This window comes from Nelumbo lutea, chromosome 1 (assembly GCF_056320005.1).
Source record: "Nelumbo lutea isolate HS-2025 chromosome 1, American lotus-T2T, whole genome shotgun sequence".
Lineage (NCBI taxonomy): Eukaryota > Viridiplantae > Streptophyta > Magnoliopsida > Proteales > Nelumbonaceae > Nelumbo > Nelumbo lutea.
The window spans coordinates 101,731,782-101,741,660 of NC_142684.1; the positions used below are offsets into that span (position 1 = coordinate 101,731,782).

Below are 9,879 nucleotides of genomic sequence, written 5' to 3' on the forward strand. Positions count from 1 at the left end.
TTAGTTTTTGTAATTATTTTTATTTATTTAAAGTTAATCAAAAATTCATTTAAAATAACAACAATTATTAAATTACTACAAATTATTAATAAAACTAAATTTATTAAAAAATATTTATTCATATTAAATTAACAATAATTATTTTTTGTAAATCAACATTAAATGAAAAATACAATTATTAAAATTTTAAATATTAACAATAACTTTGAATACTTTTAGTTAATTAAAACCAAATTTTGATTATTAACTTAATATTAATTAATAATAAATAGAATTATTAAATCTTTCAGATTTCCCATGCATCGCATGGGTCCTTGCTAGTTTATCCTTTGAAAATTCAAGTACGACACGTTTTGAAGTTTGAAAATTCAACTAATAATTATTTATACCCTTGATGAGGAGTGGGGTGCCTTGCCCTTGACATTAAGGAGTGGTTGCCTTGCCTTGAACCTGCTTAACACTGGGGACAGGGCGGGGATGGGGTGCCTCGCCCTGAACCCATCTCGTTGTCATTCATATATAATTGTTAATTATTAGTGAAATTAATAAAAATGTTAACTTTTATAATTATTTATATTTATTTAAAGTTAACCAAATTTTCATTTAAAAATAATAACAATTATTAAAATTACTATAAATTATTAATAAAACTAAATTTATTAAAAAATATTTGTTTATATTAAATTAACAATAATTATTTTTTTTGTAAATCAACATTAAATAAAAATACAATAATTAAAATTTTGGATATTAACAATAAATTTGGATACTTTTAATTAATTAACAATAAATTTTAATTATTAATTTAATATTAATTAATAGTAAATAAATTATTAAATCTTTCATATTTTCCCGTGCATCGCACGGATCCCCGCTAATTTTTAATAAAAAATCGAGGTTTTATTGCAAATCTACCGGTTTGATGAATAGGAATAGGAATAGGATTTAGGGTAGGGCGTTGAACTGGACCTTTCCGAATTCCAGTCAATGGCATGCCAATGCGGGTATTATCTGAGAGGAGACTTCTACAAGCACTGTAACTGAACAAAAATCTCGGGACAGAGGCTGGGCATAGATACCTGAACCTGGGGACTGGGAGACCGAGGAGATGAAGGTATTGGTCACCGGAGCGTCCGGTTACTTGGGTGGGAATTTGTGCCGAGCCCTACTCAGGCAAGGTTACTCCGTCCGAGCATTTGTGCGGCCAACAAGCGACGTTTCTCTCCTTGGACCGGCATCGGCGACCCACGGACGGGACGGGGAGGGTTCCCTGGAGCTCGTCTACGGCGACGTCAACGACCTCCCTTCTCTGCTTGTGGCCTGCTCCGGTTGCCAGGTTATCTTCCACGTCGCTGCCCTGGTTGAGCCATGGCTTCCTGATCCGTCTAGGTTCTTCTCTGTAAGCAACCTTTCTTCCTCTCCCCACACTCGACTGATGCCCAGAGTACTTCTGGATTCTCCCTCTGTTTGATCGTTTTTGTTAATTGTTGTCAGGTTAACGTTGGAGGCCTGAAAAACGTATTACAAGCATTCAGAGAGATGAAGACTGTGGAGAAGATAATATATACATCCTCCTTCTTCGCTCTCGGGCCAACAGACGGTTACATAGCAGATGAGAAACAGACTCATCCGGAGAAGTCATTTTGTACGGAATATGAGAAATCAAAGGCCATGGCCGATAAGGTTGCTCTACAGGCGGCGTCCGACGGGTTGCCGATTATCGTTCTCTATCCCGGAGTTATTTATGGTTCCGGAAAATTGACGGCGGGAAATGTGGTTGCCAAATTGGTAATTTCATTATTCTATTCCATTATTCCTGAATGCGATGATGATGATGAGTAATAATGTATGTTTATCTATTGTCCATTGTGGATCAGTAGAAATTCTGTGGGATTTACACATTAATGATGACTGTCTGGTCCAACTATCGCACCTTGACTGACGTGCCCCTGTAAAGTTTTGCCGTGTTGGATGAACGTATCACTTTACTGTAAACTTTTAAATCTTAACTATACGTCTCAAGATTTTGGATCTCTAAAGCTTACTGACTAGTCTAATTAGATGGCTTATGCTTTAGAGAAATGGCAATCTTAAGTAATTTAACTTTGGAAAAGTATACTAAACTAGAAAATATTTTTTTTTTATCTATTCTATGTGAGAATTATCTGAATTAAATGATCTGAAATTTTGGGCAAGACAATTCTGGCAGAAAAAAAAGAATTGCTTCAGTATACTTGGATAAAAATTAAGTCTTGCCAAATATGAACTGTATTTTATTAGTGATTAAAATGAAGCAATCGCACTAATGAGTATAATGATGAACTAGGATATAACATAATGAACAAAGAATTGGCAACTCTATTTTATATTAATGGTACATTTGATTTGAAGTAATGCCATACCTTTTTTTTTCACATAATGGTCTCATGTTAGATTTGCTTTTTTTTTATCAGTGTACTATTTTGAAGTACCAGGTGGTGTTTAAGAATTGCATGATATGCACAACAGCACAACATGCAGAAAAATACAAACTTACCTGGCAGAGTCGATCCCCATTGTAACTCAACAATTGCCAAAGCCCATCCCTGTCGACTTCATTTGAACTGGAACTCTAGAAGTCATGCATGTTGTGGTCCATCTGAAATGGGATATTCACTTTCGAAGCTACAACAATAGTCTGATGACTGAACCATTGGAGCTATCCCTCATGCAACCAATGACCACTTGAAAATCTCTTTCCATTTCAATTCTTTCAAAATCCATGACTCTTAGTGGTCATAGGCCTTGAAGAAAGAAGGCCACAATCCTCTCAGAACCCATGCCCTTGGTGTTTATGGTTGTCAATTTTTTTTCTGACACATTTACAATGTAGAATTGTAGATCAGATATTGTTCTTGTTCTTAGAGTGTCCACTGTACTCATTAGGAGTGATCTCAGGTTACTGAATGATTTTCAGTTTTAGAGATTTGTGGTATCATTTCATCATGCTTATGAGCTGGTCTCATGCCAAGTTACAATTCGTCAATGATAATATAGCATATTAACATGTGTACAAGACACTGTTGGTTGGTCCCATTGATGACATATTTTCTCTCTATTTGGAGCAAATACTTGGAAACTGTTTTGTTTGTCTAATGAAATTGACTACTTGAATATACAATACAGTATTTGTCCATTCCTTTCATTGTGAGTTGTTATCTTTTTGCTGTTTCAGTTGATTGAACGTTTTAATGGGGGCTTACCTGGTTATATTGGCTCTGGGCAAGATAAGTTTTCATTTAGCCATGTTGAAGATGTAATTGATGGACACATTGCAGCACTGAAGAAAGGTCGCCCAGGTGAAAGATACCTTCTTACGGGGGAAAATGCCTCATTTGTGCATGTTTTCAATGTTTCTTCCTTCATTACTGAAACAAAAAGGCCTTGGTTTCACATCCCTTTGTGGCTGGTGGAGATATATGGATGGATATCAGTTCTCTTCTCTCGAATTACAGGAAGGCTTCCTCTGATCAGTCCTCCGGTATGATCTATGCTCCCTGCAACATTACATATAGCAAAAAAAGAGCTAACAATAATGCCACTCTTCACTAAATAGCATACATATCCCTCAAAACATAAAACAGCTAATGGTCTGTGGGGGCAATACAGATCTTGTGTATGATATTCCCCCTCTTACATAAAACAGCTTAAGGGCACCCTAGCCTTAAACCTTGAACAAGAGGAACTCATCTCTCGTGAAATCTCCAACACCTAAGGGGCCTAAGTAAATCATCAAGATGTTGCCTAGATGGTCCTTAATCCCACCAATACCCAATCTGTTACGCTTTCTAAGACTACAAGTTTTGAAGTTTAACATAATGGAATGTAAAGGTAGAGGTAACCTTTATTGTATTACATTACAACTTTTTTTTGATCAGTACTATTACATTACAACTTGAGTGTTATAAAATTTTGCAAATTGGATTTTTAAGGGCACCCAGTGAACCAGATTTTGGCTGAATTGATGTTGTTTCCCTACTGTGGCATCCTTATCCCTTGGGACCTGATATCATGCAATTAATAATAGTGATAACCATCTATAATGCTTGGAGTTGGAGTGTTGCCCTTTAATGTTCTATCAAATAGTTCTTGACGTAAAACTTCAATCAAACTCAGAATTATCAATGCATGTCTCTTGCAGACAGTATATGTGCTGAGGCATCAATGGGCATATTCTTGTGAGAAGGCCAAAGTGGAGTTGGGATATAACCCTAGAAGCTTAAAGGAAGGTCTTGGGGAGGTGCTTCCATGGTTGAAGAACTTGGGCCTCATAAAATATTAAGGACTGTTGAGTCTGTATAATTGTTGTTGCTGCTTTAGGCCTAAAAGTGCATAGTGGGGGTTTTTCCTATAAATGTCTACATTATCTCTGTTGGTCCATGTAGCAGCTACCCTATTCCCTTTGAGGTGCTTGATTTGCATTTATGGCGCATTCTACTTGTAAATATCAGAAGACTTTTTTTTGTGAAAATGGTATTGTATTATGTATTAACTGACAAAAGCAGGTGGGTGTATACAAGTATAGTTCATGCAGCATAGTGAGGGTGTATACAAGTGTAGCTCATGCAGCACAGTGAGTACTGTGAGCCACTATATAATGAAAAAACATGATTCCAACAACACAAGAAATTCAGTTGTGGGTGCACCCATAGTTGTCAAGGCAAAGCCTAGGCGCCCTTTGAGGCTCGCCTCGCCTAATCACCTAACAGTTTTCTATTTCCTACTATAAAATAATTTTTTATTCATTCTTTTTTGAGATTATAATTATAAAATAGACATTATTAAACTAAAATAATCATTTTGTGTGTTTATATTACTAATTTTTTTATTATTTTCTTATTTATTAGGGTTTAATCAACACAAACATTGCCAAATGCTGTATTGAACCATCAAAAACTTGAAAACCTGAACCAATACCTAAGGAAGAACTAAAAATTTTATCTAATCAGCACATTTTCCTCTTTCATATATTCTTCTTCTTCTACTACCACTACTACTAATACTTTTTATTTTCTTCTTTTCCTATGACAAAAGTAAGGGTTCAGCCCCTATATTTTTTGAATTTTATTTTTCTTTTTCCTTTTCTTCTCATGAATATGTTGATTTTCCATACTTCAATATGAAATTTATATTTTTCTTATGAAAATCATGAATAATTATTAAAGAAATATGGTTATGGTACATAGGGAACTACCCTAGGATCTATGTTTTTAACATAAAAATCCATTGCCTAGGTGACAAGGCGCCCCCCAGTCACCTAGCCTTGTCTTGGTGCCTTGAAAACTATGGATGGACCTTGCACTTTCATCACCATTGCTCAAAACAGCATTTCTTGATCAAAGAATGCCAGTTGGGGAATGCCTGTAAAAGAGTTGTGGGTCACAATCCAATATTGGATTGGTTGCTACTGTCCTAGTTGCCATCTCATTTGTAGATACCTTGTCATAAAAAATGCTTAAATATCATTTTCCCACCCTATCCAAATTACACAAGAAGGAATGATACTCGAGAGTCGAGACAGGACTCTGACCACCTCTTTTATTTAGGCTTTTCACCTTTCAATATACAGTAGTTCCACCACTGTTCTAGGACCACCAATTGAAGTTGATTAAGGTGCAATGAAGGAATAGTTGAGGTATAATGGCCCAATAAGGTGAGGAATGAATCTGAAGGTGTCGCAAGGGGTAAGACTCAAAAATTAAGAAATTAAAGTTTATAAATGATAAAAGAATATATGATATACTTGAGTTAGAATGGCAGAATTACTGACGCCCCTCAATCAAATTGACCAAAGCCGTTTAAGTTCGAAGCCATGTGGTGTCTTGACCCCTCTTTCAAAGAGCTGGTTAATCAAGCGTGGCAAACAGAAACATTGGGGTCTAAGGTGATGAAGGCAGATTTGACCCTCTAGTGAAATTGTGACACCTAGTACCTCATGCCAAATGTGCAGCCTCTTGACAACTAGACAGCTCGAGTTAGCCACAGGCAGCTCGTCATAGGCAGTTTGCCACAGAGCGAGCTCGAGTGCACCGGCGTCCCGAGCTGCACTCCAAGCTAAGCTCACCTCAGTTCGCGAACTAGTTCACTCCAGGCCCAAGCAAGTGGGTCATATCGAAGACAACTCGCCTCAAGTAGAATCACTTCGACATGTCACCGGGGGGGGGTAGCTCACTACGGAGTAACCCGCTACAGAGTAGCTCACTGCAGGGTAGTGCGGCGCCCAGCGAGAAGCTTCTTATCTAACGGAACCGTACCTGCCGCACTGCTCCCGCATCCTTTTTCTAGCGGTGCAGTACCTGCAGATTTAGAGAACTGTGTCCACGTCTCTCGATAGGCAGCGCAACGCCTGCCGATTCAAAAGGTTGTACCCACGTCTCTCGACAGGTGGTGTCGTGATCTGCGGGTTGTCTCCTGATTGGCGGGACTGTACCAAGCAACGGTCACTGTAGCCCACTTGCCTTCAGTCCTGACAATAACGGTCAGCCACCTCGAGACGCTGCCTGACAAGCATATCCCGCCACAACAGGGATACGTGGCCGACTCAGTCGAACTCGTCAAAGCATCGGTATATAGACATTTCAACTCCCCAAGGATCGAGGTATAGCATATTCACCACTCTTTAGCTTTCTCATATTCTTACAAACTTATTCTCTCTCAGCTCGCTACCGAGTTCTAACTTAAGCATCGGAGAGTCCTCGCTAGGTATTCAACCTCGGGTCCCTTTGTCCTTCTTGCAGGTACCTCTTGTCCATCACCAGCTAGAAGCCTCGTCACTTCCAGCTAGGAGTGGTCGGATTGCGCATCATCAATTGGCACCGTTTGTGGGAATCGTTTCAAAAGGGTTCTCTACCAAACTTTCGCCAACATCAATGGCATCTTCTAGCAATGCCGGGCTTAACAATGGAAAAAACACCTCTAGGTGGCAACTCCAAGCTCCCACTGTACGTATTGGACAATTTACTGTACCCCTCAACACCTTCGAAGTTTCCACGCTAGACCTACCCCAGGTCGTCGAAGCTGTGAACTCCCCACTTCCTTTTGCGGTGAACACCACCTTTGCTAAACCCGCCATGGGCCCCCCGCGGTGGGGCAATGCCAGCTTGGTGACTTAGTGCAGTGCGTACGAGTCATGCAAGCCTAAATGCATCAAGTCCAGCAACTTCAGCATTACCAACAACAAGTCTTGTGTCACTTCTACCAGCAGTAGTTCCCAGCGCTGCAACGGAGCTAGCAGCCAGCCCAACCGCGGTGCCCCATAACACTGCTGAACCAGCAGCCGTTCGATCACCACTGAAGTGGCCGACCTCCCCGCAGGGGGGAGACCTCCCAGGCCTTGTCCCACAGTAGGAGAGGACCAACAGCCCCCGCCACATCGCAGCAACAATGTAGGTCGGGGAGCGCCCACCCCACCAAGGTCGGTCCGTCCTAGCACGTGAATCCGGAAGCCTCGCTGGCGAGCAATCGGTTCAAAGTCCTGGTGACAAACTCTGGGCGAAGTCCTTCAACTCGTGAAAGTCAGTTCCAGTAAGACTCTCACCAGGCCAAGGCCTGACCCGACAACACCGAAATAACCAACACTAGCGCAGACTCAGCCAAAAGGCAGCGGAGGCGGCGTCCCAAAGCCCGCCGTGCACTAATCCTTGAACAGCTCATGGAGCTTGACCAGCCCGAGCAGATCGAAGGTAAGGAAGGAGCGGACCCAAGGGTTACGAAGGCCACACCCTCCTTTAGGTACCATCTCCCCTCTCTCCTGACCTCCTAATGGATCCCATGCCAAAAGGCTTTAAAATTCTCCATCTGGACAAGTACGATGGGTCGTTCGATCCGAATGACCATATGTGGACTCCTTTCAGTCCCAGATGCACCTCGGCGGAGCTAGCGAAGCCTGCATGTGCGTCGCCTTCTCCACGACCTTCAGAGGAGTAGCGCGCACATTGTATAGAAATCTCCCATCTGGGACAATCCGGAGTTGGGCACTATTCGTGCAAGCGTTCACCTCACACTTCATCACTAGCAAGAAGTATCCAAGGTCGCAGGAAAGCCTTCTCAGCATCATCCAGAAAGAGGGAGAGTGCATCCAGAGCTACATCAAGCGCTTCAACGACACCTGCCTCTCGATCCCAAACTTGGACCCCACCGTTAGACTCGCCGTGGCCAAAGGGGGAGTCACTCACCGGGAGTTCAAGTGGCACGTGGTAGCGAGCAAGCATAAGGACATCACCGCATTCCTCAAGATCGCTAGCCAATTCATCGAGACCGAGGAGGAAATGAATAAAAAATCCAAAGCTCCAGCAGAGAAGAGGAGGAGAGACGATGACAAAGACCTCGGCACCGCATAAGTCCCAGTCGCCTCTTCGGCATGGGAAAAGTTTAGGAGTGGACTCCGAGTCGCTCCCAAAGCCTAAGGGCTAAAGTGTCGAACTGGCAAAGACCTCAGCACCGTGTAAGACCTAGTCGCCTTTTCGGCATGTGCAAATTCCAGGAGTGGACTATGAGTCGCTCCCAAAGCCTAAGGGCCACAATACTGCTGAAAGACCCAGTTGCCTCTACGGCATGGGCAACACTACTGCTTAAGACCTAGTCGCCTCTTCGGCATGGGCAAAGCCTAGGAGTGGACTACGAGTCGCTCCCCGAAGCCTAAGGGCCACACTACTGCTTAAGACCCATTCACCTCTACAGCATGGGCAAAGTCCAGGAGTGGACTACGAGTCGCTCCCCGAAGCCTAAGGGCAACAATACTACTGTTGAAAGACCCAATCACCTCTACGGCATGGGCAACACTGTTGCTTAAGACCCAGTCGCCTCTTCGGCATGGGCAAAAGTCCAGGAGTGGATCATGAGTCGCTCCTAAGGCCTAAAGACGACAATACTACTTAAGACCCGATCGCCTCTACGGCATGGGCAACATTGCTGCTTAAGACCCAGTCGCCTCTACGGCATGGGCCACACTACTGCTCAAGACCCAGCCACCTCGTTGGCATGGGAGAAATCAACAAAAGCTGACTATAAGTCACCCCCAGAGCCTAAGGGCTACAATACTAAACTAGTAGAGACCTCCTCGCCACTTACAGGCAACTCGCCACTTGCAGGCAACTCACCACTTGCAGTCAGCTCGCCACTATAAGGCAGCTCGCCACTATAAGGCAGCTTGCCACTTGCAGGCAGCTCGCCACTTACAGGCAGCTCGCCACTTACAAGCAACTCCCAAAGCCTAAGAAATTGAATCAACGCTTATGAGCTCATCGACTTACAGGCCAAAAGGAGAAATCTACTCCCTTCGTCGAGTTACTCTCGACTTGGGAGTGGGGGGCAAATGATGAGGGCGGATTTGGCCCTCTAGTGAAATTATGACACCTGGCACCTCATGCCAAATGTGCAGCCTCTTGACAACTAGACAACTCGAGCTAGCCACAGGCAGCTCGCCACAGAGCGAGCTCGAGTGTGTCAGCGTCCCGAGCTACACTCCGAGCTAAGCTCACCTCAGTCCGCGAACTAGTTCACTCCAGGCCCAAGCAAGTGGGTCATCCCGAAGACAACTCGCCTCAAGCAGAATCATTTCGGCACGTCATTGGTAGCTCGCTACGGAGTAACCCGCTATAGAGTAGCTCGCTACGGGATAGCTCGCTGTAGGGTAGCGCGGCACCCAGCAAGAAGATTCTTATCTGAAAAAACCGTACCTGCCGCACTGCTCCTACGTCCTTTGTCTGGCGGTGCAGCACCTGCATATTTAGAGAACTACGCCCACATCTCTCGACAGGCGGCGCAACGCCTGCCGATTCAGAAGGCTGTACCCATGTCTCTCGACAGGTGGTGTCGCGACCTGCGGGTTGTCTCCTGATT

General features: G+C 43.1%; 1 protein-coding gene across 1 annotated transcript; it reads left to right on the plus strand.

Annotated features, from left to right (window-relative positions):
• Positions 1-911: 911 nt before the first annotated feature.
• On the plus strand, positions 912-4,575 carry FLDH (NAD(P)-binding Rossmann-fold superfamily protein). Its single transcript, XM_088966891.1, has 4 exons — positions 912-1,399; positions 1,495-1,788; positions 3,215-3,520; positions 4,181-4,575. The coding sequence occupies exons 1-4, from the start codon at positions 1,109-1,111 to the stop codon at positions 4,319-4,321; spliced, it is 1,032 nt and encodes a 343-aa protein (XP_088823017.1). The 5' UTR covers positions 912-1,108; the 3' UTR covers positions 4,322-4,575.
• The last annotated feature ends 5,304 nt before the right edge of the window (positions 4,576-9,879 follow it).

Coding starts and splice junctions, on each gene's coding strand:
- FLDH (XM_088966891.1), top strand. CDS start 1,109: ATGAAGGTATTGGTCACCGGAGCGTCCGGTTACTTGGGTGGGAATTTG. Junction 1,789..3,214: donor GAAATGTGGTTGCCAAATTG/GTAATTTCATTA, acceptor TTGCTGTTTCAG/TTGATTGAACGTTTTAATGG. Junction 3,521..4,180: donor TTCCTCTGATCAGTCCTCCG/GTATGATCTATG, acceptor TGTCTCTTGCAG/ACAGTATATGTGCTGAGGCA.